Consider the following 26,666-nt stretch of genomic DNA (forward strand, 5'->3'; position numbering starts at 1 on the left):
CAATAAAAGGCCATTCTTAAATGTGCAGTTGTCTCACAACACAATGCCGCAGATGTCTACGTTTTGAGGGAGCGCGCAATTGGCACGCTGACTGCAGGAATGTGTACCAGAGCTGTTGCCAGATAATTGAATGTTCATTTCTCTACCATAAGCCGCATCCAACGTTGTTTTAGAGAATTTGGAAGTAGGTCCAAACGGCCTCAACCGCAGACCACGTGTAACCACGTCAGCCCAGGACCTACACGTCCGGCTTCTTCTGCGGGATCATCTGAGACCAGCCACCCGGACAGCTGATGAAACTAAGGAGTATTTCTGTCTGTAGTAAAGCCCTTTTGAGGTAAAGACTCTTTCTAATTGGCAGCGCCCCTGGCCAGTCATGTGAAATCCATAGATTAGGGCCTAATGAATCAATTTCAATTTCCTTATATGAACTTTTAACTCAGTAAAATCGTTGAAATTGTTCAGTATAGAATTTCAGCCAATTTAATGCAATTCTATAATTTTCTCCATGCATCTGAGAGGAAATGTTAGTTTAAAGCTCATTTCCTGCAATTCTATGCATTTTGCCATGGATAATGCAGTGTTCTTTTGCTCTAACATAATAACAAAATGAATACTGCTAAATTCATTGTTTAGGGCATTTTTTATTCTCCCTGTCTAGGTTTTATTTAGGTCATTGTTAGTTTTCAAATTATATATTATTGAAAAGAAATGATGGATCCAATTTATTTTCTACGTATTGTATCTGTAGTTTTTTATTTTATTTTTACACAACGTTTGGACTTAAGCCCCACGTAAAAACACTTAGGCAGCCTGCTCAAGGATTACAAGAGCAGAACAATCCCTGCAATGATTATGGAGAACTAACATGGCTGCCATAGAATGTTGTAATGTCACGTAAAGGCATCCTAATGCAGGAAACACTCTGGCCCAACTCCTAAATAAATGGCTCTGGTCACCATCTTAACTCTTCTTTACGTAGTGTCAGACTGCACCTGCTGTATCAGAGAACTCTCTCCTAAATGGAACCCTTCACTTATAAAGCACTACTTTACATTATTTTTATAAATGTTTTTACATTTTAGTCATTTAGCAGACGCTCTTATCCAAGAGTTAGTGAGTGCATACTTTTTATTTTTATTTAAAAAAAAAAAAATAATATGCTGGCCCCCCGTGGGAATCGAACCCACAACCCTGGCGTTGCAAATGCCATGCTCTGCCAACTTTAGACCGGAGCCTATAGGGGTTTCCTCTGTGTATTTAAGGACAACAGTAAAGCTCCTCTTGGTTAAAATCCAAAATATTGAATGTACTTTATTGGCAAAAGGTTAGAGTTGAAGTTGAGGCTATGCCCTGTTTATGATGACCAAATGAACAATCTGGGATTTTGCCACCATCTGAAACCCTGAGATCAAATTTTATAAGTTTGTTTTGGGGTCAGCAGCAGTAAAGGCAGCATTAATCTGATCCAATCCTGGATTACGAGGATTTTCTGGACTGAGTTCAATCAGAAACGCAGGATGACATGTCAACAGCTTTAAAGCTTGATAGGCATATTTACAAAGGGAGAGACGCACGAGAGTGAGAGCGTCGAGGAGAGGAGAGGATAAGAGAGGGAACAGAGAGAGGGGGCCAGTAGAAAATGGAAACAGAAAGAACCAATATAGAGAGAAGTAAAAGAGAGAGGAGAATAAATAAATAAATATACGTACCAGTCAAAGGTTTGGACACCTACTCATTCAAGGGTTTTTCTTTATTTTTACTACATTGTAGAATAACAGTGAAGACATCAAAACTATGAAATAACACACATGGAATCATGTAGTAACCCAAACAAGTCAAAATATATTTTATATGTGAGATTCTTCAAATAGCCACCCTTTGCCTTGATGACCAGCTTTGTACAACATTTATGATAGCATGAATTGACCTCTAAATGATCAATACATTTGTTACCTCATCAGTTATCTCCGGGAATGGTTTGATTTGTGTTTCTCTAACGCAGCAGGTGTGCTAGCGTTTTCCCTGATTTCTCTCCGTGTTAATAATTTTTGTGTCGAGATTTACTAATTCGATTTTCAGCTCGTCCATTACCCTAATCACCAAATAGGTAAACATTCAGCCATTTTGTTTTTGTCCGACCTCGGTAGAATGTTCGCCTTTTACGAAGGCCATCGCCTTATGGGGTTCTTGGAACTCTTTCTCGGTGCCGTTGTATGTTATACGGAGCCGGGCAGGAAAAGCCACACCATACCCGAACGTCTGCACGTCCACGGAGCAGACTTGGGACATCGTTGAAAAGCGGCACGGTCACAAGCAACGCTGGGTTCATAGTCTGGGGAAAATACAGATGGGTGCTCCGTTGCACCGAACTGGGCCAAATTCTCTGGCACGCCGAAGAACATCAATACAATCTGATAGTAGTGTAGTGTAGTTTAGCCACATTGACGCAAGGTTTCCCGCCAGGCTTTCTTGCTTGAGAGCCCCGACGTGAGCGGTCTACAAGGGCATCTTTATCCAATTTGACGGCTTCCTCCTTCCCTAACTTTGAGACCGAAGAGGTAGAACTTGAGCCCGGGTCTTCAGCTACCCCCATGATTGTACTATTGGATCTTTACATATAACCTTGTAATTGTATGCATTGTTCCTTAAAGCTAGCCACATCAGTTTCGAGCTTCTTAACCGTGGTTTGTAGCATAGTCGTGTCTGAGCATGCTGACAAGCCTTGTTCCATGTCGTCTTTTTGGGGTCAAAGCGCAAAGAAGGTATTAAATGGAATTTTCAGCAGGAGCTCGGGAAAAACGTGGACCACTCCATGGCTTGCTCACTAGCGCCCCCCCCCTGTCAGTTCTTTTTTTTTTTATGGACAACCATCTCCGTTGCCCCTCATCCGTCAATGGATATGACTCCCATTGGAAAACCATTGACTCCCATTGGAAAACCATTGACTCCCATTGGAAAACCATTGACTCCCATTGGAAAAGCATTGTCTCAATTTGTACGTTTCAGATGGATAATGTGCCCAACCGCAGTGAGAATTCTCCCTCTTTGTGTGGGTAACATGTTAGTATTTTCAGACAAGGGAATTTGTATTCGTGCTCCTCTACTCTCTCCTCTCTAGCTGTGTAATAGCTTTATTTACAACTGTCTCAAGAAGTACAGTGGGGAAAAAATGTATTTAGTCAGCCACCAATTGTGCAAGTTCTCCCACTTTAAAAGATGAGAGGCCTGTAATTTTCATCATAGGTACACGTCAACTATGACAGACAAAATGAGGAAAAAAAATCCAGAAAATCACATTGTAGGATTTTTTATGAATTTATTTGCAAATTATGGTGGAAAATAAGTATTTGGTCAATAACAAAAGTTTCTCAATACTTTGTTATATACCCTTTGTTGGCAATGACACAGGTCAAACGTTTTCTGTAAGTCTTCACAAGGTTTTCACACACTGTTGCTGGTATTTTGGCCCATTCCTCCATGCAGATCTCCTCTAGAGCAGTGGTGTTTTGGGGCTGTCGCTGGGCAACACAGACTTTCAACTCCCTCCAAAGATTTTCTATGGGGTTGAGATCTGGAGACTGGCTAGGCCACTCCAGGACCTTGAAATGCTTCTTACGAAGCCACTCCTTCGTTGCCCGGGCGGTGTGTTTGGGATCATTGTCATGCTGAAAGACCCAGCCACGTTTCATCTTCAATGCCCTTGCTGATGGAAGGAGGTTTTCACTCAATCTCACGATACATGGCCCCATTAATTATTTCCTTTACACGGATCAGTCGTCCTGGTCCCTTTGCAGAAAAACAGCCCCAAAGCATGATGTTTCCACCCCCATGCTTCACAGTAGGTATGGTGTTCTTTGGATGCAACTCAGCATTCTTTGTCCTCCAAACACGACGAGTTGAGTTTTTACCAAAAAGTTATATTTTGGTTTCATCTGACCATATGACATTCTCCCAATCCTCTTCTGGATCATCCAAATGCACTCTAGCAAACTTCAGACGGGCCTGGACATGTACTGGCTTAAGCAGGGGGACACATCTGGCACTGCAGGATTTGAGTCCCTGGCGGCGTAGTGTGTTACTGATTGTAGGCTTTGTTACTTTGGTCCCAGCTCTCTGCAGGTCATTCACTAGGTCCCCCCGTGTGGTTCTGGGATTTTTGCTCACCGTTCTTGTGATCATTTTGACCCCACGGGGTGAGATCTTGCGTAGAGCCCCAGATCGAGGGAGATTATCAGTGGTCTTGTATGTCTTCCATTTCCTAATAATTGCTCCCACAGTTGATTTCTTCAAACCAAGCTGCTTACCTATTGCAGATTCAGTCTTCCCAGCCTGGTGCAGGTCTACAATTTTGTTTCTGGTGTCCTTTTGACAGCTCTTTGGTCTTGGCCATAGTGGAGTTTGGAGTGTGACTGTTTGAGGTTGTGGACAGGTGTCTTTTATACTGATAACAAGTTCAAACAGGTGCCATTAATACAGGTAACGAGTGGAGGACAGAGGAGCCTCTTAAATAAGAAGTTACAGGTCTGTGAGAGCCAGAAATCCTGCTTGTTTGTAGGTGACCAAATACTTATTTTCCACCATAATTTGCAAATAAATTCATAAAAAATCCTACAATGTGATTTTCTGGAGAAAAAAAATTCTCAATTTGTCTGTCATAGTTGACGTGTACCTATGATGAAAATTACAGGCCTCTCTCATCTTTTTAAGTGGGAGAACTTGCACAATTGGTGGCTGACTAAATACTTTTTTCCCCACTGTATGTGGTCCTTCTAAGCAGGTTGAAAGGGGTTCCTCAATGTTTCTTCTGTCTAGACCGGGTTCCCGGTTCGTCAATGTCTCCCTTTCAGCCCTGTAGCTACTACCGCCTTAATGAATGCGTTAGTCGCAGCATTAGGTTTCAGATCGATGTGTAATATATGGTTAGTCATATCCAATATCCTCTATCTGAGGTGTAGTTACGTCTGAGTCACCTGCCTTAACTCTACACCTCTGATGTTTTAGAGGGAGTACCACTTTATAAACGTGCGCACACCGCTCCTCCCTCGCACCAGCCGACCAACACCATTATCCCTGACGGATCGGGGACAAAGCTCTCGCCTGTTAACCGTTCCTTCAATACGCAACGCTGCGCCGTGTTCAGTCTGTCGATTTTGAGCAATCGGCAATGCTTTCTCCACGCGTTTCAAACCGTCACTCTGAATGTGTGCGCGTGCATTTCTGACTACTCTCTCCACACCTAAGTGTGTGTCAAGCGGTCCTCCCTCTCCCATCACTCACCCCCCCCCCCACCCCAGCCCACCCCAGCCCCTAACCGTCCCTTGGGAGGAGTCCAGTGAAGTTCTAGTGTAGGTTTTGTTATCTACAGCTTATGTACCCATTGGAAAGTGATGATGAAATCATATTATTGCATGTGAGGGGGAAGGGAGGAGACAGGCGGGAGATGAAGCGGTTTATTTTTGAATGGAGATGACGTAGACTACAGAATGCAGTTCAGTGTATTTTGTATAATTACTTGCTGATTCCAAGGACTAGGTCTAGTCAGCCCACGCTGTTGTCAACCTGAAAACCATCCGTCTCCAATAAATCTATTCAAAAGCACGAACATGCCCATTCTCACTTGACCTTACACGCACTCTCCCCATATATTAACAACTCATAATAACAAAAATAATTAAAGCTGCAAGCACGGTTGCTGGGGTTATTGGTTATTGGTAAATGTTGAAGTGAGTTTAGTTATGACTCTGTCGGTCTAAAGCTGTGCCACTAGAGATCCTGGTTCGAATCCAGGCTCTGTCGTAGCCGGCCGCGACCGGGAGACCCATGGGGCGGCGCACAATTAGCCAGCGTCGTCCAGGGTAGGGGAGGTAATGGCCGGCAGGGATGTAGCTCAGTTGGTAGAGCATGGCGTTTGCAACGCCAGGGTTGTGGGTTCGATTCCCACGGGGGGCCAGTATGAAAATGTACGCACTCACTTAACTGTAAGTCGCTCTGGATAAGAGCATCTGCTGTATTAATAGTGAAACAATGAAACATTTCAAACGTGCCCACACACTGGCCCCATAGCGCCACCATCAGGACAGGTTGGACGCACACTGGCCCCATAGCGCCACCATCAGGACAGGTTGGACGCACACTGGCCCCATAGCGCCACCATCAGGACAGGTTGGACGCACACTGGCCCCATAGCGCCACCATCAGGACAGGTTGGGCACATCACCCTGGGATGAGCTTTTCATGGATTCCTTACCACACTTGTCAAATATCCAAATTCAAAATCAAACTGATCATGCAAATACGCGTTTTGAAGTATTTTGGACCATTTTTTTTACGATGTTGACAACTTTAAATGTCTTCTGCTGGACCGATCGGCACCAAATTTGGTATATATGTCATCATTAATGATGGACCTCTTCAAATTCAACATTTTCCGAGGCTCTAGCTGAAACAACATGAGAATGAATTGGTTTCCTGTCCAACAGAGCCCCCCATGCGGCCAAACAGAACCAAACTCTACAGCAGGGTTCTTCAATTCCGGTCCTGGGTCCAACAGCGCCCACCATGCGGCCAAACAAAACCAAACTCTACAGCAGGGTTCTTCAATTCCGGTCCTGGAGGGCCGAAACACCTCTGGTTTTTCATCCTCTCCTTCTAATCAGGGGCTAATTCAGACCTGGGACACCAGGTGAGTGCAATTAACTACCAGGTAGAAATAAAGAAAACTGAAGTGTTTCGGCCCTCCAGGACCGGAATTGAAGAACCCTGCTCTACAGGTTAGCTAGACTCGCATCACTCTGAGTCAAACAGATCAAGAGATATAAACATGCCTTTTCTGACGCCCCCATGTGGTCGATCTAAATGTGCTTGCATATGTTGAGTGTTTTGACCATCCACGTCAAATTTTGTTATGATACACACCGGTTTGTGTCAACTGTAACGCTCAACAGTTTTCCGTGTGTATCAAGAATGGTCCACCACCCAAAGGGCATCCAGCCAACTTGAAACAACTGTGGGACGCATTGGAGTCTACGTGGGCCAGCATCCCTGTGGAACGCGTTTGACTTGGTGCATTGGAGGACAGTCTATGACGGGTGGCTGGAGCCTTTTGACAATTTTTAGGGCCTTCCTCTGACACCGCCTGGTATAGAGGTCCTGGATGGCAGGGAGCTCAGACCAAGTGATGTACTGAGCCATACGCACTACCCTCTGTAGCGCCTTGCGGTCAGATGCCGAGCAGTTTATATACAAGCGGTAATGCAGCCAGTCAAGATGCTCTCAATGGTGCAGCTGTATAACTTTTTGAGGATCTGAGGGCCCATGCTGAATATTTTCAGCCTCCTGAAGGGGGAAGAGTCGTTGTCGTGCCCTTTTCACTGTTGGTGTGTGTGGACCGTGAAAATTCCTTAGTGATGTGGACAACGATGAACTTGAACCTCTTGGCTTGCTCCACTACAGCCCTGTGGATGGGGGCGTGGTCGGCCGTCCGTTTCCTGTAATCCACGATCAGCTGACGTTGAGGGAGAGGAAGTCCAGGAGGGAGGTGTTTAGTCCCAGGGTCCTGAGCTTGGAGGTTACGATGGTGTTGAACGCTGAGCTGTAGTCGAAGAACTAAATTCTCACGTAGGTGTTCCTTTTTGTCCAGGTGGGAAAGGGCAGTGTGGAGTGCAATAGAGATTGCGTCATCTGTGGATCTGTTGGGGCGGTATGCGACTTGGGTCCAGAGTGTCTGGGCTGATTGTGTTGACGTGAGCCATGACCAGCCTTACAAAGCATTTCATGGCTACAGACGTGAGTGCTACGGGGTGTTAGTCATTTAGACAGGTTACCTTGGCTGGGTGAACATTCTCTGGGTGAGCATTTTCTTGTTTGTGTATGGTCCTGTACAGCTCGTTGTGTATGGTCTTACTGCCAACATCGGTTTGTGGTGGCAAATGGCTAAGAAAAATATAAATAACTCTCTCTGTAAATGGTATGTTCTACAGCTTATCATGAGGTATTCCATCTCGGGCGAGCAGAGCCCCGAGACTTCCTTTAATATTACTGATCGCGAACCAGCTGTTAACAGAGACATACACTCCCTCCCCCTGAGCTTCCCCGACTCCACCGTTCTATCAAAGCATAGAAAAAAAAGTTTGATTTATATTTACCATGTCCTTGTTCAGCCACGACTCGGAGAAACATATGATATTACAGTTCTACAGATCACGTTGATAGGATAGTCTCGAACAGAGCTCATCCAGTTTATTTTCCAGTGATTGCATGTTCGCCAATAGAACAGAAGGTAGAGGCGGATTATCCACTTCTACGTATTCTCGTCAGGTATCCCGCCTGTCGGCCTCTATAGAGCCGTCTCCTTCGAGTGTCCGGGATTCGGGCCTGGTCTGGGATAAACAATGTCTTTCGCCTCAGACTCATTGAAGTAGAAGTCCTGGTCCAAATGGAGGTTAGTGATCGCTGTTCTGATGTCCAGAAGCTCTTTTTGGCAGATGGGAACTAGTCCTGTACGATGGCGAGTGGTGTGGTCGATAAACCAGAATTGGAGGATCCTCCATCGTTTTAATTTCCAGTTTGGGAACATTTTGGCTTCACAGTAGATTACAACGGCGATGGACAGAGTTGTGGATAAAACGTTACCAGTATGTCGCCACTGCTCAATGAGAATTGTCAGAACTGCAATACGTACCGAACCGTGTGTTTGGTGAACCGTTACACCAATAACATTTACCATCACACCCTCCTAGGCCTTACCATCGCAGAGGAATTTGCATGTAAATGTTTCGTAATGGAAGAACAATAATAATAATAATAATAATAATAATAATAATAAACGCTTCGCTGGCTTTATCCCCTACTAACAACAATGTACAGTTGAAGTCGGAAGTTTACATACACCTTAGCCAAATGCATTTAAACTCAGTTTTTCACAATTCCTGACATTTAATCCTAGTAAAAAGTTAGGATCACCACTTTATTTTAAGAATGTGAAATGTCAGAATAATAGTAGAGTGATTTATTTCAGGTTTTATTTATTTCATCACATTCCCAGTGGGTTTACATACACTCAATTAGTATTTGGTAGCATTGCCTTTCAATTGTTTAACTTTGGTCAAACATTTCAGGTAGCCTTCCACAAGCTTCCCACAATAAGTTGGCTGAATTTTGGCCCATTCCTCCTGACAGAGATGGTGTAACTGAGTCAGGTTTGTAGGCCTCCTTGCTCGCACACGCTTTTTCAGTTCTGCCCACAAATGTTCTATAGGATTGAGGTCAGGGCTTTGTGATGGCCACTCCAATACCTTGACTTTGTTGTCTTTAAGCCATTTTGCCACAACTTTGGAAGTATGCTTGAGGTCATTGTCCATTTGGAAGACCCATTTGCGACCAAGCTTTAACTTCCTGACTGATGTCTTGAGATGTTGCTTCAATATATCCACATAATTTTCCTTCCTCATGATGCCATCTATTTTGTGAAGTGCACCAGTCCCTCCTGCAGCAAAGCACCCCCACAGCATGATGCTGCCACCCCCATGGTTCACGGTTGGGATGGTGTTCTTCGGCTTGCAAGCGACCCCCTTTTTCCTCCAAACATAACAATGGTCATTATGGCCAAACAGTTCTATTTTTGTTTAATCAGACCAGAGGACATTTCTCCAAAAAGTACGATCTTTGTCCCCATGTGCAGTTGCAAACCGTAGTCTGGCTTTTTTATGGCGATTTTGGAGCAGTGGCTTCTTCCTTGCTGAGCGACCTTTCAGGTTATGTCGATATAGGACTCGTTTTACTGTGGATATAGATACTTTTGTACCTGTTTCCTCCAGCATCTTCACAAGGTCCTTTGCTGTTGTTCTGGGATTGATTTGCACTTTTCGCACCAAAGTACGTTAATCTCTAGGAGACAGAACGCGTCTCCTTCCTGAGTGGTATGACGGCTGTGTGGTCACATGGTGTTTATACTTGCGTACTATTGTTTGTACAGATGAACGTGGTACCTTCAGACGTTTGTAAATTGCTCCCAAGGATGAACCAGACTTGTGGAGGTCTACCATTTTCTTTTCTGAGGTCTTGGCTGATTTATTTTGATTTTCCCATGATGTCAAGCAAAGAGGCACTGAGTTTGAAGGTAGGCCTTGAAATACATCCACAGGTACACCTCAAATTGACTCAAATGATGTTAATTAGCCTATCAGAAGCTTCTAAAGCCATGATATAATTTTCTGGAATGTTCCAAGCTGTTTAAAGGCACAGTCAACTTAGTGTATGTAAACTTCTGACCCACTGGAATTGTAATACAGTAAATTATAAATGAAATAATCTGTCTGTAAAGAATTGTTGGAAAAATTACTTGTGTCATGCACAAAGTAGATGTCCTAACCGACTTGCCAAAACTATAGTTTAACAAGACATTTGTTGAGTGGTTGAAAAACAAGTTTCAATTACTCCGACCTAAGTGTATGTAAACTTCCGACTTCAACTGTATCTCTCCAGATGGAAAAAAACAAAGTTGTTGTTAGTCAGCCTCATCAAGGCTGCCGTTTTGAAGCTGTGTAACGCCTGCCGTTGCCCTATCAAGATGTTCATAATTAGAAGACCAATAACCAGTATAGCTGAATTAATTTACTGACAAATGCCATTTCTCTGCAAATACACTTACTTTCAGCCATACAATTCAGTAGCTCATAGCAAAACCTGAACAATTAGAATGTATTAAGTTTTACAGCAGTATTTTACACTTTCTGTTGGTAACTGTAGGGGAAGCTCTTGAAGCCTCCTGTAATATCACAACTGTAGGGGAAGCTCTTGAAGTACTTGACAATGTTATAAAACAATATTTCTCTAATCAAAGTTTATTCTTCATATGCACATGATATACCTGGTGTACACAGTACAATTAAACGCTTACTTGCATTATATTGGCCAGGAAAATAAGAGAATGTTCCCAGTAAAGAAAAACTAGTGTCGTGTTCTCCAACAGGTCTCCTCCTCCAGCAAGCTGGTCAGTGGCAACACCACTCCATCAGGTCTTAACCTGACTTTGGTTGATTGATGGTCCATTCTCTGGGGTCTCTCAGCCTGGAGAGAAGAGGTGCAGCAGAGCTGGGAGGGGGGGCGATGCTAGCTGGGAGGGGGGGCGATGCTAGCTGGGAGGGGGGGCGATGCTAGCTGGGAGGGGGGGCGATGCTAGCTGGGAGGGGGGGCGATGCTAGCTGGGAGGGGGGGCGATGCTAGCTGGGAGGGGGGGGCGATGCTAGCTGGGAGGGGGGGGCGATGCTAGCTGGGAGGGGGGGCGATGCTAGCTGGGAGGGGGGGGGCGATGCTAGCTGGGAGGGGGGGGCGATGCTAGCTGGGAGGGGGGGCGATGCTAGCTGGGAGGGGGGGCGATGCTAGCTGGGAGGGGGGGCGATGCTAGCTGGGAGGGGGGGCGATGCTAGCTGGGAGGGGAGGCGATGCTAGCTGGGAGGGGGGGCGATTCTAGCTGGGAGGGGGGGCGATTCTAGCTGGGAGGGGGGGCGATGCTAGCTGGGAGGGGGGGCGATGCTAGCTGGGAGGGGGGGGCGATTCTAGCTGGGAGGGGGGGCGATGCTAGCTGGGAGGGGGGGGCGATGCTAGCTGGGAGGGGGGGCGATGCTAGCTGGGAGGGGGGGCGATGCTAGCTGGGAGGGGGGGCGATTCTAGCTGGGAGGGGGGGCGATTCTAGCTGGGAGGGGGGGCGATTCTAGCTGGGAGGGGGGGCGATGCTAGCTGGGAGGGGGGGGCGATGCTAGCTGGGAGGGGGGGCGATGCTAGCTGGGAGGGGGGGCGATGAGCAGAGGTGCTGTGGTTGTAGTCAGTTAGAACAGAATGGGGAGGAAGTACAGTAGTGTGATAAAGGAAGAGGTGTTGCTCTCCACAGCACAGCCAGATGGTATGTGTATAAAAAGAGGCAGATAGATGAAAGTTGAAGAGGACACGTGAGATGGGGAGGAGATAGGAGAAGAGAGGGTAAAAGGAGAGAAGAGCAGAAACAGCAGGTTATTAGCATCTTCATAGCATCAGTCATTTCCTAGTGACCAGGCACAAAGTTATTTAGTTTTTTCTATTTTAGCTTAGTCTGTCTGCATTTATTCCAGACCAGTTCCCCCTCTCTGGGCCACGGTGCCTAATTTCAAGCACCACCGAGGCAATTTTTCAGGGAGTGAGTCATAGAAAAACACACGCGCGGAGCCTGTTGCCATGGTGACGTGACACGCAAGCGGAGGAGGTCAGATGAGATGGAGAGGGGTGGCAGAGTGTGTGTGGGGGGGGGGGGGGGGGTGGACAAACTAATAAACCCGGAATTCTAACATCTGTGAATAGTTGAATGTTTTAACCGGTGATATGGCAGCGGGAAGGTTTTTGTAACGGGTAAAGATTGCTTTCTCTCTTTCTGCTCTCTTGCTTTTCTTCCTCTGCCACCTGTCTGGAGTCCCTCACTCCGTGGCACCTTATCTCAGGGCTTGACATCCAGTGGCACACCGGGCCAAGATCACAGGAAAGCAAGTTATGCATGCAGAATTTCAATTGTGGGTGATTTCATGTTTCATTTGCAGTCTGGGCAAGTACCTTATATTATAGCAAACCATAAAATCAGATATTTACAGCATCAGACAGGAGGCCATGTTTCAGCCATATAACCACCATGCTGCATCAGACAGGAGGCCATGCTCCAGCCATATAACCACCATGCTGCATTAGACAGGAGGCCATGCTCCAGCCATATAGCTACCATGCTGCATTAGACAGGTGGCCATGCTTCAGCCATATAGCTACCATGCAGCATCAGACAGAAGGCCATGCTTCAGCCATGTAGCATCAGACAGGTGGCCATGCTTCAGCCATGTAGCATCAGACAGGTGGCCATGCTTCAGCCATGTAGCTACCATGCAGCATCAGACAGGAGGCCATGCTTCAGCCATATAACCACCATGCAGCATCAGACAGGAGGCCATGCTTCAGCCATATAACCACCATGCAGCATCAGACAGGTGGCCATGCTCCAGCCATATAACCACCATGCAGCATCAGACAGGTGGCCATGCTTCAGCCATATAACCACCATGCAGCATCAGACAGGTGGCCATGCTCCAGCCATATAACCACCATGCAGCATCAGACAGGAGGCCATGCTTCAGCCATATAACCACCATGCAGCATCAGACAGGTGGCCATGCTTCAGCCATATAACCACCATGCAGCATCAGACAGGAGGCCATGCTTCAGCCATATAACCACCATGCTGCATCAGACAGGAGGCCATGCTTCAGCCATATAACCACCATGCTGCATCAGACAGGTGGCCATGCTTCAGCCATGTAGCTACCATGCTGCATCAGACAGGAGGCCATGCTCCAGCCATGTAGCTACCATGCTGCATTAGACAGGAGGCCATGCTCCAGCCATGTAGCTACCATGCAGCATCAGACAGAAGGCCATGCTTCAGCCATATAACCACCATGCAGCATCAGACAGGAGGCCATGCTCCAGCCATATAACCACTATGCTGCATCAGACAGGAGGCCATGCTCCAGCCATATAACCACCATGCAGCATCAGACAGGAGGCCATGCTTCAGTCATATAACCACCATGCTGCATCAGACAGGTGGCCATGCTTCAGCCATATAACCACCATGCTGCATCAGACAGGTGGCCATGTTTCAGCCATATAACCACTATGCTGCATCAGACAGGAGGCCATGCTCCAGCCATATAACCACCATGCAGCATCAGACAGGAGGCCATGCTTCAGTCATATAACCACCATGCTGCATCAGACAGGTGGCCATGCTTCAGCCATATAACCACCATGCTGCATCAGACAGGAGGCCATGCTTCAGCCATGTAGCTACCATGCAGCATCAGACAGGTGGCCATGCTTCAGCCATATAACCACCATGCTGCATCAGACAGGAGGCCATGCTCCAGCCATATAACCACCATGCTGCATTAGACAGGAGGCCATGCTTCAGCCATATAGCTACCATGCTGCATTAGACAGGTGGCCATGCTTCAGCCATGTAGCTACCATGCTGCATTAGACAGGAGGCCATGCTTCAGCCATGTAGCTACCATGCAGCATCAGACAGGAGGCCATGCTCCAGCCATATAACCACCATGCTGCATTAGACAGGAGGCCATGCTTCAGCCATATAGCTACCATGCTGCATCAGACAGGAGGCCATGTTTCAGCCATATAACCACCATGCTGCATCAGACAGGAGGCCATGCTCCAGCCATGTAGCTACCATGCTGCATTAGACAGGAGGCCATGCTCCAGCCATATAACCACTATGCTGCATCAGACAGGAGGCCATGCTCCAGCCATATAACCACCATGCAGCATCAGACAGGAGGCCATGCTTCAGTCATATAACCACCATGCTGCATCAGACAGGTGGCCATGCTTCAGCCATATAACCACCATGCTGCATCAGACAGGTGGCCATGTTTCAGCCATATAACCACTATGCTGCATCAGACAGGAGGCCATGCTCCAGCCATATAACCACCATGCTGCATTAGACAGGAGGCCATGCTTCAGCCATATAACCACCATGCAGCATCAGACAGGTGGCCATGCTTCAGCCATATAACCACCATGCTGCATCAGACAGGAGGCCATGCTTCAGCCATGTAGCTACCATGCAGCATCAGACAGGTGGCCATGCTTCAGCCATATAACCACCATGCTGCATCAGACAGGAGGCCATGCTCCAGCCATATAACCACCATGCTGCATTAGACAGGAGGCCATGCTTCAGCCATATAGCTACCATGCTGCATTAGACAGGTGGCCATGCTTCAGCCATGTAGCTACCATGCTGCATTAGACAGGAGGCCATGCTTCAGCCATGTAGCTACCATGCAGCATCAGACAGGAGGCCATGCTCCAGCCATATAACCACCATGCTGCATTAGACAGGAGGCCATGCTTCAGCCATGTAGCTACCATGCTGCATCAGACAGGTGGCTGGAGCATGGCCTCCTGTCTGATGCAGCATGGTAGCTACATGGCTGGAGCATGGCCTCCTGTCTGATGCTGCATGGTAGCTACATGGCTGGAGCATGGCCTCCTGTCTAATGCAGCATGGTAGCTACATGGCTGGAGCATGGCCTCCTGTCTGATGCAGCATAGTGGTTATATGGCTGGAGCATGGCCTCCTGTCTAATGCAGCATGGTAGCTACATGGCTGGAGCATGGCCTCCTGTCTGATGCAGCATGGTGGTTATATGGCTGAAGCATGGCCTCCTGTCTGATGCAGCATGGTAGCTATATGGCCGAAGCATGGCCTCCTGTCTGATGCAGCATGGTGGTTATATGGCTGGAGCATGGCCTCCTGTCTGATGCAGCATGGTAGCTACATGGCTGGAGCATGGCCTCCTGTCTGATGCAGCATAGTGGTTATATGGCTGGAGCATGGCCTCCTGTCTAATGCAGCATGGTAGCTACATGGCTGGAGCATGGCCTCCTGTCTGATGCAGCATAGTGGTTATATGGCTGGAGCATGGCCTCCTGTCTGATGCAGCATAGTGGTTATATGGCTGGAGCATGGCCTCCTGTCTGATGCAGCATGGTAGCTACATGGCTGGAGCATGGCCTCCTGTCTAATGCAGCATGGTAGCTACATGGCTGGAGCATGGCCTCCTGTCTAATGCAGCATGGTAGCTACATGGCTGAAGCATGGCCTCCTGTCTGATGCAGCATAGTGGTTATATGGCTGGAGCATGGCCTCCTGTCTAATGCAGCATGGTAGCTACATGGCTGGAGCATGGCCTCCTGTCTGATGCTGCATGGTGGTTATATGGCTGAAGCATGGCCTCCTGTCTAATGCAGCATGGTGGTTATATGGCTGGAGCATGGCCTCCTGTCTAATGCAGCATGGTGGTTATATGGCTGAAACATGGCCACCTGTCTGATGCAGCATGGTGGTTATATGGCTGGAGCATGGCCTCCTGTCTAATGCAGCATGGTGGTTATATGGCTGAAACATGGCCACCTGTCTGATGCAGCATGGTGGCTACATGGCTGGAGCAGGGGGTTTCTCCTCTGCATTGTTTACACCAGTGGGCGAATCATTAGCTATATGATATTGTTTGTTTAATATCCCCCCCAAAATCCAACTGGCACTAAATAAAATCAGGTGATTTTTAAAAAAAATGTTTATAAATAGTGTAATTATGTGAATTTTATAGTGGCCTACTGTTTATTCATTAAAATGGCCCTATGCGAATCCCGTAGTTACTTTGTTTTGTCATGCCAGACACTCAGGTTGTAAAACGCTGCCAATTGGCCAAAAGTTTTGGGTTGAGAGATAAATGACACAGCAGTGGAAAGCTGGGATCTCCCTCTTCTCAATAACTGCCATCAAAGCGGTTGTCTTTTCCCGAGATTGCATTTAGAAATGATGTGCGGTGATTGGGCTTATTAGAACACATTTCTTTCCACACAACAATCCGTTGTGTAAGGAGTTGCGTGCTCTTGCCGCTCGACAGTTGATATTCAGCTGATAAACGACATGGTTCATTAACAGTTTCTGGAATTGTTTTTTTTAAAAACTATTATATAGACTACAGAATAGCTATTTAACCAACAAGTGATTTGTGTAAATAGTGTTAATGTATTGACAAGCAAGCAGCTCCAATAGTGTAGGTCTATGTAAACCTTTCTTTGCTAATAATGAAATCACGGTGTACAGTATTATATATTCATAGGGTCATCTGGCGGTGAAATGTCTCCACTGTCCACTCTCACTCAGCTATCTGAAACCTCTTATGTTCCCCTCATCTGTTGTTTATGTGGTACAGCCTCTCTGTAACAGACTGTGTTGGAGAATGATATATGGTATATGATTTCCCTTTAAAGTAGTTAGTTGTGTGTGTGTGTGTGTATGTGTATATATATATATATATATATATATATATATGTGTGTATATATATATATATATATATATATATATATATATATATATATATATATATATATATGTGTATGTGTATATATATGTGTATGTGTATGTGTATATATATGTGTGTACAGTACCAGTCAAAAGTTTGGACACATTTTCTACATTGTAGAATAATAGTGAAGACATCAAACTAAGAAATAACACATGGAATCATGTGTTACACAGAAAGCGGCACAGGTCCTAATCCAGGCACTTGTCATCTCCCGTCTGGATTACTGCAACTCGCTGTTGGCTGGGCTCCCTGCCTGTTCCATTAAACCCCTACAACTCATCCAGAATGCCGCAGCCCGTCTGGTGTTCAACCTTCCCAAGTTCTCTCATTTCAACCCGCTCCTCCGCACACTCCACTGGCTTCCAGTTGAAGCTCGCATCTACAAACTGCCTCTGGAAGCAACGTCAGCACAATAACTGTTCGTTAGGAGCTTAATGAAATTGATTTCCATGGTCGAGCAGCCACAAACAAGCCTAAAATCACTATGTGCAATGCCAAGCGTCGGCTGGAGTGGTGTAAAGCTCGCCGCCATTGGACTCTGGAGCAGTGGAAACGCGTTCTCTGGAGTGATGAATCACGCTTCAACTTCTGGCAGTCCGACGGACGAATCTGGGTTTGGCGGATGCCAGGAGAACGCTACTTGCCCCAGTGCATAGTGCCAACTGTAAAGTTTGGAGGAGGAATAATGGTCTGGGGCTGTTTGTCATGGTTCGGACTAGGCCTATTAGTTCCAGTGAAGGGAAATCTTAACGCTACAGCATGCAATGACATTCTAGACAATTCTGTGCTTCCAACTTTGTGGCAACAGGTTGGGGAAGGCCCTTTCCTGTTTCATCATGAAAATGCCCCTGTGCACAAAGCGAGGTCCATACAGAAATGGTTTGTCGAGATCAGGTGTGGAAGAACTTGACTGGCTTGCACAGGGCCCTGAACTCAACCCCATCGAAGACCTTTGGGATGAATTGGAACACCGACTGCGAGCCAGGCCTAATCGCCCAACAACAGTTCCCGACCTCACTAATGCTCTTGTGGCTGAATGGCAGCAAGTCCCTGCAGCAATGTTCCAACATCTAGTGGAAAGCCTTCCCAGAAGAGTGGAGGCTGTTATAGCAGCTAAGGGGGACCAACTCCATATTAATGCCAAACATTTTGGAATGAGATGTTCAATGATCAGGTATCCACATACTTTTGATCATGCAGTGTATCTGTGACCAACCAGTCGTGAAATCCATAGATTAGAGAGAAATGAGAGAGAGATGCTGTAGAGAGCCTCATTGGGAGTTAAATCAATGACCTTTTGTTCCTGTTGACATCTTGAGGCTGATCAGATGACGGCATCAGTATAACAGTGGAGAGGATGTCTGAGGCAACTCATCTCTATTTCGCAGTTTTACGTGACATTGCACCCAGTTGTTTATTGGAGCATTCCAAAACGTTATCCTCCTGTAAATGTAAATAATAATAATACATTTTGGGGAGTATTATATTATATAGCTTATATTTGTCCTGTTACACACTTGTTATGCACTTGTAGAAGTGTGTAATACAGGGCCTAAGGTTAACACCCGCCAAATCCGGGTAGATTTTGGCATTGGTGGGTGAGAATGTCTAATTCACCAGCAACGTTGGCGGGTAGTCACACTTGGGTCTCTTTTTTTCAAATGTTTGAGTTTCTTCCACTGCTAGCAAAGAGGCATCATCGGCCTCTGCTAGTGAGATTCTCACAGCACAGGAACAAGTGATGACTCCAGTGGCCCTGTTACCAAGGTAACATTGAAGAGGCAGCTGTACTGTTTTGTCTCATGATATTTTGGTTAAAAGACTATGATCACAGAATATACATTTAATTTGTGCAATATACCACTACTTCTTACTAGTAATACGTTTCTTGTTTTAGAAACATTTACAGAGCATTGTCATCTTTCTTTTATGTTTTCTGGTGTAGTTATGGCAAAAAAAATATTTTGGCTGGTAAATAATCTGAGTGGCTGGTAGATTATTTAATTGTTTTATCAACCTGCCACAGTAGTATACAAAAAAAGTTAATTTTAGACCCTGGTGTAATGTTAATGTGTTTCTTACATATCCCAACTCCTTGAGGCTACATGTTGCCTTGGTTTATATGTCGAGCACTGCTTTAGACCAGAACTCTGTGCCCTGGTCCAAAGGGTTGCACTACCTAGGGTATAGCGTGCCATTTGGGATGCAGTTTATAACAATAGGTATCCATCCTCTGGGTTTGGGAGGCCTCTTGGGGCTTTGAAAAATAAAGACGGTTTAGACATCAGATTTCCCTGCAGCTTTAACAGAAGGCCTGTCGGAGCCTGTCAAATCACTTTCACCTGCCCGAGACTCTATCCATCTCGCTCTCTTTCTCGCTCTCTCTGTTTCTCTCGCTCTCTCTCCCTCGCTTGCTGTCTCTTCCCACTCTATCCATCTCTACCTCAATCTCTCTCTGCCAGCTGAAAGGGAGAGGAAGAGGTTGTTTGTTTTTGGTACTAAATGCCTTTTACCCTTCTGTTATTCTGTTTTTCTGTCTGTCACTCTTTCTCTCTCCCAAAAAAACGAAAACAAATCATTGTGAATGGACCCTCTGGTCTTTGAAGTTTGATTGTTTGTTTCCATATGTTTTATTATTACTATGTTTATATATGGACTATTTGGACAGAGAATACATCAGAGTAGGAGAACCGGTGTGAAGGGTTGATGCAGGGATTGAACCCCGGTCTCTGGTGGGGATTATTAATGTAATAATTAATTATTATTATTATTATTATTAATGTGTTGTGCTCAGTGTTACCACTCGACCACAGCTCTGATTCTATATGTTTTTGAACTCCCTCCCGCCAACAGAAGCAGATCATCGTGGACCCCCTGGCGTTTAGCGAGGAGCGTTTCCGCCCGTCTCTGGAGGAGCGCTTGGAGAGCATCATTAGTGGTGCTGCCCTCATGGCCGACTCGTCCTGTACCCGTGATGACCGGCGCGAGCGCATCGTGGCCGAGTGCAACTCTGTCCGTCAGGCTCTGCAGGACCTGCTGTCTGAGTACATGGGCAATGTAAGTCTCATCTATCTTGCTCTCTCCTTTCTGCTACTAACCCCCTCTAACCCAGGTGTCCTCCCCGTCCCCCTCTAACCCAGGTGTCCTCCCCGTCCCCCTCTAACCCAGGTGTCCTCCCCGTCCCCCTCTAACCCAGGTGTCCTCCCCGTCCCCCTCTAACCCAGGTGTCCCCCTCTAACCCAGGTGTCCTCCCCGTCCTCCTCTAACCCAGGTGTCCTCCCCGTCCCCCTCTAACCCAGGTGTCCTCCCCGTCCCCCTCTAACCCAGGTGTCCTCCCCGTCCCCCTCTAACCCAGGTGTCCTCCCCGTCCTCCTCTAACCCAGGTGTCCTCCCCGTCCCCCCTCTAACCCAGGTGTCCCCATCTAACCCAGGTGTCCTCCGCGTCCCCCTCTAACCCAGGTGTCCTCCCCGTCCCCCTCTAACCCAGGTGTCCTCCCCGTCCCCCTCTAACCCAGGTGTCCTCCCCGTCCTCCTCTAACCCAGGTGTCCTCCCCGCCCCCCTCTAACCCAGGTGTCCTCCCTGTCCCCCTCTAACCCAGGTGTCCTCCCCGTCCCCCTCTAACCCAGGTGTCCTCCCCGTCCCCCTCTAACCCAGGTGTCCTCCCCGTCCCCCTCTAACCCAGGTGTCCTCCCCGTCCCCCTCTATCCCAGGTGTCCTCCCCGTCCCCCTCTAACCCAGGTGTCCTCCCTGTCCCCCTCTAACCCAGGTGTCCTCCCTGTCCCCCTCTAACCCAGGTGTCCTCCCCGTCCCCCTCTAACCCAGGTCTCCTCCCCGTCCCCCTCTAACCCAGGTGTCCCCCTCTAACCCAGGTGTCCTCCCCGTCCCCATCTAACCCAGGTGTGCTCCCCGTCCCCATCTAACCCAGGTGTCCTCCCCGTCCCCCTCTAACCCAGGTGTGCTCCCCGTCCCCATCTAACCCAGGTGTCCTCCCTGTCCCCCCTCTAACCCAGGTGTCCCCATCTAACCCAGGTGTCCTCCATCTAACCCAGGTGTCCTCCCCGTCCTCCTCTAACCCAGGTGTCCTCCCCGTCCCCATCTAACCCAGGTGTCCTCCCCGTCCCCCTCTAACCCAGGTGTGCTCCCCGTCCCCATCTAACCCAGGTGTCCTCCCTGTCCCCCCTCTAACCCAGGTGTCCCCATCTAACCCAGGTGTCCTCCCCGTCCCCATCTAACCCAGGTGTCCTCCCTGTCCCCCTCTAACCCAGGTGTCCCCATCTAACCCAGGTGTCCTCCCCGTCCCCATCTAACCCAGGTGTCCTCCCCGTCCCCATCTAACCCAGGTGTCCTCCCCGTCCCCATCTAACCCAGGTGTCCTCCCTGTCCCCCCTCTAACCCAGGTGTCCCCATCTAACCCAGGTGTCCTCCCCGTCCCCATCTAACCCAGGTGTCCTCCCTGTCCCCCTCTAACCCAGGTGTCCCCATCTAACCCAGGTGTCCTCCCCGTCCCCATCTAACCCAGGTGTCCTCCCCGTCCCCATCTAACCCAGGTGTCCTCCCCGTCCCCATCTAACCCAGGTGTCCTCCCCGTCCCCCTCTAACCCAGGTGTCCTCCCCGTCCCCCTCTAACCCAGGTGTCCTCCCCGTCCCCCTCTAACCCAGGTGTCCTCCCCGTCCCCATCTAACCCAGGTGTCCTCCCCGTCCCCATCTAACCCAGGTGTCCTCCCCGTCCCCCTCTAACCCAGGTGTCCTCCTCTAACCCAGGTGTCCTCCCCGTCCCCATCTAACCCAGGTGTCCTCCCCGTCCCCATCTAACCCAGGTGTCCTCCCCGTCCCCCTCTATCAAACTATCCCTCTTAACAGAAAATGTCATTTGTTACACTCCTATCCTGTTGCACATGCCAGAGACATACGCACACATTTCTTTCCTCTTTCTCCTATACAAACGTGTAGAAGCATTTAACAAGCGATTAGGGAACAAGAATTTCTTAGTCTCACAATAATTGGCCTCCTGAAATCTATTAATCATTCAATAGACCTCATTATTCTCCCAGAATGATAAATCCACCATTTTAGTCCTAGCCTTGTAATCAATCTAGATTGGGTCTACTTAGTGGTTGTTTAGAGAAAACATTTTTGTCTCTGTGAAATCAACATTGTTTAGTGGATTTATGCTGGCTTGCGCTGGGCCATGATCCTGTTTAGCTGGTTAGGGGGTAGAAGAGTTGAGAAAGGACTGGCTGGTAATCTCTAAGGGTTCAGGAATGCTGGGGGAGATTGTTGTCTTGCGAGTTAGAACTGATTCTAAGATTGTCCAGCTCAACGGTGTCTGTCAGTTATTGCATTGTCTAAATTTATGTCACCGTGTTGAGTCTGTCTATATAGATGGTGATGCAGAGATGATCTATTTCTGAGTTCAACAGTTTGCTGTCTGGAGAAAGTTCACTCTTCAATTGCATGTCTGCTTTATTTTAGCCTGATCAGTAGTGATGTTACCCTGGTGTCGTTCCCATGTAATCAGGGTAGGATCTCTCTCTCTGCTAATTCTTTTAAATGCAAAGGTAGAACTGTAGTGTATTTCCATAATGAGAAGTTAAAGTTGTCTGGATCTCGGCTACTGCTGGCTGCTATAGTTACACCCCAGCTCCCAGTAAAGAACTGGCTGTTGTGACAGAGACTTTGAGCACTCGATATGCGCGTTCACGAGTCAATCGAGTCAATCTCAAATGCTAGTTGTCCAGTCATCGGGGTGGCCAGTCCTCTTCTGGCTGCTCCGGTTGAGATTATAAGAGTACGTGGCCATTAAGGCCAGGTCGTTCTGCAAGATGTTCAAACGTTCATAGATGACCAGCAGGGTCAAATAATAATCCCAGTGGTTGTAGAGGTTGCAACAGGTCAGCACCTCAGGAGTAAATGTCAGTTGGCTTTTCATAGCCGAGACAGCGGGCAAGATAATTCATTTTGAAGTTTAATTTCAAGGTCTTAGTCGCGCCATTTTACATCTAGCTAAGGAGTTTAGTGTATTTCTGAAGTTTGATCATGTACACATAATTAACTTCCTAGCTAAGCCTGAGCCTGTCACTTCATATGAAATGAAGGAGAAGCTAACCAACCAACTATTGGAACACTAAATGCAATTCTCCTTCCATAAGCAAGCTAGCTAGCTCCTGCTGTAACGTTATATTCGATTATTTTCGCTTTGTTGAAGCAGCAAACAGCCTGCTCGATGACTCAACCTTAAGTACGGACTAACTGCTGAGAACATGTCTAGAACTTCATCAGCAAGTTGTCAAACTATCCTAAATAAGAGACAAGCTACATGCTGTTTATCAGTGCTGTGCCCGAACACACTTAGCTAGCGCTAGCTAGCATTCCATGCCTGTGTTTGTCAGTGAAGCTAGCTAGCTAGCAGCAGGCAGGCTACACAAAGCTAAAACCAGCAGATGAAATCACTGGCGACCGATATACATGGAGTATACAAAACATTAATTTCCATGACGTAGACTGACCAGGTGAATCCAAAGAGGAGGTATTGCTGCAGTAATGTCTTATTTCTAACCATCAGCCATCGGTTGTATTGCTGCAGTAATGTCTTATTTCTAACCATCAGCCATAGGTTGTATTGCTGCAGTAATGTCTTATTTCTAACCATCAGCCATCGGTTGTATTGCTGCAGTAATGTCTTATTTCTAACCATCAGCCATAGGTTGTATTGCTGCAGTAATGTCTTATTTCTAACCATCAGCCATCGGTTGTATTGCTGCAGTAATGTCTTATTTCTAACCATCAGCCATAGGTTGTATTGCTGCAGTAATGTCTTATTTCTAACCATCAGCCATCGGTTGTATTGCTGCAGTAATGTCTTATTTCTAACCAGCCAGAGGAGGTATTGCTGCAGTAATGTCTTATCTATCTACCATATTCATCTTGTTCTATTTCTCTGGCGTTCGTTGCTGCTCTGCCTTTGGTCCGTTTTAACATCTGAACCACTCTCCCTCTGTGTTACCAGGGAACAAAATGGGACTTAGGTGTTGTGCGTGGCAGGGTTTTTTTTTTTTTTTAAAGCCAATTTTCTGCAATTCAAAAATGTCTCCATGGAGCTGAGATTTTGTTTTCTGTTATACATCTAATTTCCTCCTTCTACACATTTTGCCATGCAGCAGAGATAATTTTGCAGTTTAAAGCTAATTTGCTGCAATTCTACGCATTTTGCCATGGGGTGGTAATGCTGTTTTTTTTTTTCTCTCAAACATAACAAAATGAATACTGCTAAATTACATTTTTTATTCTCCCGGTCTAGCTTTTATTTTGGTTTTTGTTAGTTCTCAAATAATACAGTGCATTTGTAAAGTATTCAGAACCCTTGACTTTTTCCACATGTTGTTACTTAACGGCCTTATTTCACACAGTACACAACATTTTACATATATACACTACAGGTCAAAAGTTTTAGATCACCTACTCATTCAAGGGTTTTTCTTTATTTTTTTACTATTTTCTACATTGTAGAATAATAGTGAAGACATCAAAACTATTAAATAACATATGGAATCATGTAGTAACCAAAAAAGTGACAAATCAAAATATATGTTATATTTGAGATTCTTCCAAGTAGCCACCCTTTGCCTTGATGGCAGCTTTGCACGCACTCTGGCTCTAACCAGAATAGAAAGAGGAGTGGGAGGCCCCGGAGCACAACTGAGCAAGAGGACAAATACATGAGTGTCTAGTTTGAGAAACAGGCGCCTCACAGGTCCTCAACTGGCAGCTTCATTAAATAGTACCCGCAAAACACCAGTCTCAACGTCAACAGTGAAGAGGCAACTCCGGGATGCTGACCTTCTAGGCAGAGTTGCAAAGAAAAAGTCCAGTGTCTGTGTTATTTTGCCAATCTTAATCTTTTTTTTTATTATTGGGCAGTCTGAGATATGGCTTTTTCTTTGCAACTCTGCCTAGAAGGTCAGCATCCCGGAGTCGCCTCTTCACTGTTGACGTTGAGACTGGTGTTATAGGGGTACTATTTAATGAAGCTGCCAATAGCCTTCATTTCTCAGAATTGCTTTTCTTTAGAAAACAAGGACATTTCGAAGTGACCCCAAACTTTTGAACGGTAGTGTACATACTGAGTGGTAGTGGTGGACATACTGAGTGGTAGTGGTGGACATACTGAGTGGTAGTGGACATACTGAGTGGTAGTGGACATACTGAGGGGTAGTGGACATACTGAGGGATAGTGGACATACTGAGTGGTAGTGGTGGACATACTGAGTGGTAGTGGTGGACATACTGAGTGGTAGTGGTGGACATACTGAGTGGTAGTGGTGGACATACTGAGTGGTAGTGGTGGACATACTGAGTGGTAGTGGTGGACATACTGAGTGGTAGTGGTGGACATACTGAGTGGTAGTGGTGGACATACTGAGTGGTAGTGGTGGACATACTGAGTGGTAGTGGTGGACATACTGAGTGGTAGTGGTGGACATACTGAGTGGTAGTGGTGGACATACTGAGTGGTAGTGGTGGACATACTGAGTGGTAGTGGTGGACATACTGAGTGGTAGTGGTGGACATACTGAGTGGTAGTGGTGGACATACTGAGTGGTAGTGGTGGACATACTGAGTGGTAGTGGTGGACATACTGAGTGGTAGTGGTGGACATACTGAGCGGTAGTGGACATACTGAGCGGTAGTGGACATACTGAGTGGTAGTGGACATACTGAGTGGTAGTGGATATCACCCTTCACGAGGCTCACTAGATATCACCCTCTACGAGGCTCACTAGATATCACCCTTCACGAGGCTCACTAGATATCACCCTTCACGAGGCTCACTAGATATCACCCTTCACGAGGCTTGACTGATTGAATCAATGTGCACTGCGTGATGTGTGATGGCTCCGTATTACCTTCTAAGTGGTGCTCCTGAATGGTCCCCGTGTCTGTAATGGGACCAGCCGTAGCCCAGCGGTAGGGAAGCGTATCCCCGTCTCTCACCAGGGAGGAGGGAAGGGACCTAGGGGGTTCCCCCTCTTCATCCCATCCAGCCGTAGCCCAGCGGTAGGGAAGCGTATCCCCGTCTCTCACCAGGGAGGAGGGAAGGGACCTAGGGGGTTCCCCCTCTTCATCCCATCCAGCCGTAGCCCAGCGTATCCCCGTCTCTCACCAGGGAGGAGGGAAGGGGCCTAGGCGGTTCCCCTCTTCATCCCATCCAGCCGTAGCCCAGCGGTAGGGAAGCGTATCCCCGTCTCTCACCAGGGAGGAGGGAAGGGACCTAGGCGGTTCCCCTCTTCATCCCATCAAACATGATTATGGGTATGTCCCAAATGGCACCCTGTTCCCTGTATAGTGCACTACTTTTGACCAGAGCCCATAGGGAATAGAGTGCCGTTTGGAGCCCATAGGGAATAGGGTGCCGTTTGGAGCCCATAGGGAATAGGGTGCCGTTTGGGACACTGCCTATGATCGCATGGTACATGCTAATATGATTGGACAGCGGCAACAACCTGGCCTGTGGTGCTGCTGCTGAGATGTATTTTTATTCTACTTGTATTCAGAATGAATATTTGATGCCAAACCATATGTCACCTAAAGGTGTCTTGTCTACATTCCTTCCCCATACAGACGTGTCCTCTCCCTGTCTAGCTACGTCCCTGTCTCCCTACGTCCCAGTCACCGTATTACTCAGGCAGCGAC

The 26,666-nt window shown here is 47.1% G+C and overlaps 1 protein-coding gene across 1 annotated transcript in view; it reads left to right on the forward strand.

Annotated features, from left to right (window-relative positions):
- The window catches only part of LOC311107277 (catenin alpha-1-like), a 208,471-nt gene that overhangs the window by 49,666 nt on the left and 132,139 nt on the right, over positions 1–26,666 (forward strand). The window contains exon 9 of the mRNA XM_084149757.1: positions 19,828–20,031. Within this exon, the coding sequence (XP_084005883.1) occupies positions 19,828–20,031 (204 nt within the window). The remainder of the gene's footprint in view (positions 1–19,827; positions 20,032–26,666) is intronic.

Source organism: Coregonus lavaretus (genome assembly GCF_964263955.1).
Source record: "Coregonus lavaretus genome assembly, chromosome: 32".
Classification (NCBI taxonomy): Eukaryota; Metazoa; Chordata; class Actinopteri; order Salmoniformes; family Salmonidae; genus Coregonus; species Coregonus lavaretus.